General features: G+C 49.0%; 1 protein-coding gene across 1 annotated transcript; it reads right to left on the bottom strand.

Moving 5' to 3' along the window:
- Positions 1 to 388: 388 nt before the first annotated feature.
- On the bottom strand, positions 389 to 1,321 carry LOC124973458 (olfactory receptor 12-like). The gene has a single exon (XM_047537381.1). The coding sequence runs from the start codon at positions 1,319 to 1,321 to the stop codon at positions 389 to 391; it is 933 nt and encodes a 310-aa protein (XP_047393337.1).
- Positions 1,322 to 1,641: the final 320 nt, after the last annotated feature.

Genomic DNA, 1,641 nt, shown 5'->3' with positions numbered 1-1,641 from the left:
ATTTTTAGGTTAAATACCAAACCATTTTATTTACCTTCGGGAAGGATTTGCATTTGTACTTCAAAATAAGCATTTTACTGATTTTATAAAAGTTCAATTTTTACCTATTTTCTGATAGCACTCGATCAAAATGCTATATGAAATATGAGGTAAAATAAAAAGGTACCCGTCTGTTTAATCACCCATTCTTCCAGTTTTAACATTTTGTTCTCCCTAAGCCTTGCTATTGCTCATTGTTAAAAACAGCAAGACTACTGAGTGTGCTCTGTCCTCTAAATTGCAGACTTCCATAAAGAAACTGAGAAGCATGGTGAAGCATGTCTACGCATCCTGCCCACGAGCAGCAGGAGGGTGGAGTAGATTCCAGGTTGGGGGGTGAGAGCCACAGTCACAGGACCATGAGGAGCTTCTGCTTGCCCCTCTGCAGAGCCTGCTGGACGTCTTTGTTCCTCAGGCTGTAGATGAGGGGATTCAACATGGGGATGACCACGGTGTAAAAGACGGACACCACTTTGCTCTGCTCCATGGAGGAGACAGCACTGGGTTGTGCATACATGAAGAACACAGTACCGAAAAACAAGCACACTCCCGTCAGGTGGGAGGCACAGGTGGAGAAGGCTTTCTGGCGCCCCTGCACGGTACGCATCTTCAGGATGGTTGAGATGATATATGTGTATGAGACCAACACCACCAAGAAGGTGCTGATGATAATGGAACCACACAAGCCGAGAAGAACCAACTGGTTCACAAAGGTGTCTGAACAAGAGAGGGACAAGAGTGGAGGGACGTCACAGAAAAAGTCATTGATCTCGTTCAACCCACAGAAGGACAGCCTGAAGGTCATGGTGGTTTGAGTGACAGCATTCACCACACCCCCTGCATAGGACCCTGACACCAGCAGGATGCAGACCCGGCGAGTCATGCTCACCGAGTACAGGAGAGGGCTGCAGATGGCAGTGAAGCGGTCATAGGCCATGGCAGCCAGGAGGAAGGCCTCGGTGGTGCCAAAGAGAGACAAGAAGAAGAACCGAGAAGCACACCCAGCAAAGGACACCCTGTGGTCCTCTTCCAGGCAGGTCGCCAGGGCCCTGGGCGCAATCGTGGAAGAATAGCAGATGTCCAGGAAGGAAAGACTGTGGAGGAAGTCATACATGGGGGTGTGCAGATGGACATCGGCCCTGATAAGCACGATCATGCCCAAGTTCCCCACCACGGCCAGGAGGTACAGCACCAAAAAGACCAGAAAGATTGCTTTCTGCACCCCCGGGCCCCCTCTGAAGCCAAGGAGGACAAACTCAGAGGCCTGTGTAAAGTTGGCCATCCTGTAATGCCAGCCGAGAGAGGCGGAGGGGGAACGGGACCAGGAAGGGGTATTCTGCAAGCCAAGTGTGGTTTAATGCCTGTGGGATTAAAATTAAATCAGAGACCTTCAAGTGGCACTAAAAGCATCTGTTGACCATCTTGTTGTAGAGTCTTGGTCTGCAGTATTCCATATGCCACGAAATAGGGAATGCATCTGCTGCAAAGGAAAGAAACGGAATTAAATAAGCATTGGCAAAAGTCTGCACCTGTGAGCACCAGAGTTACCTACAACGACCTTTAGTCAGTATTACCCACATCTTCTCACCAACAGTATTTGGA

This window comes from Sciurus carolinensis, assembly GCF_902686445.1.
Source record: "Sciurus carolinensis chromosome 19 unlocalized genomic scaffold, mSciCar1.2 SUPER_34, whole genome shotgun sequence".
Taxonomy (NCBI): Eukaryota; Metazoa; Chordata; class Mammalia; order Rodentia; family Sciuridae; genus Sciurus; species Sciurus carolinensis.
This window is presented reverse-complemented; position numbering and strand designations above follow the sequence as displayed.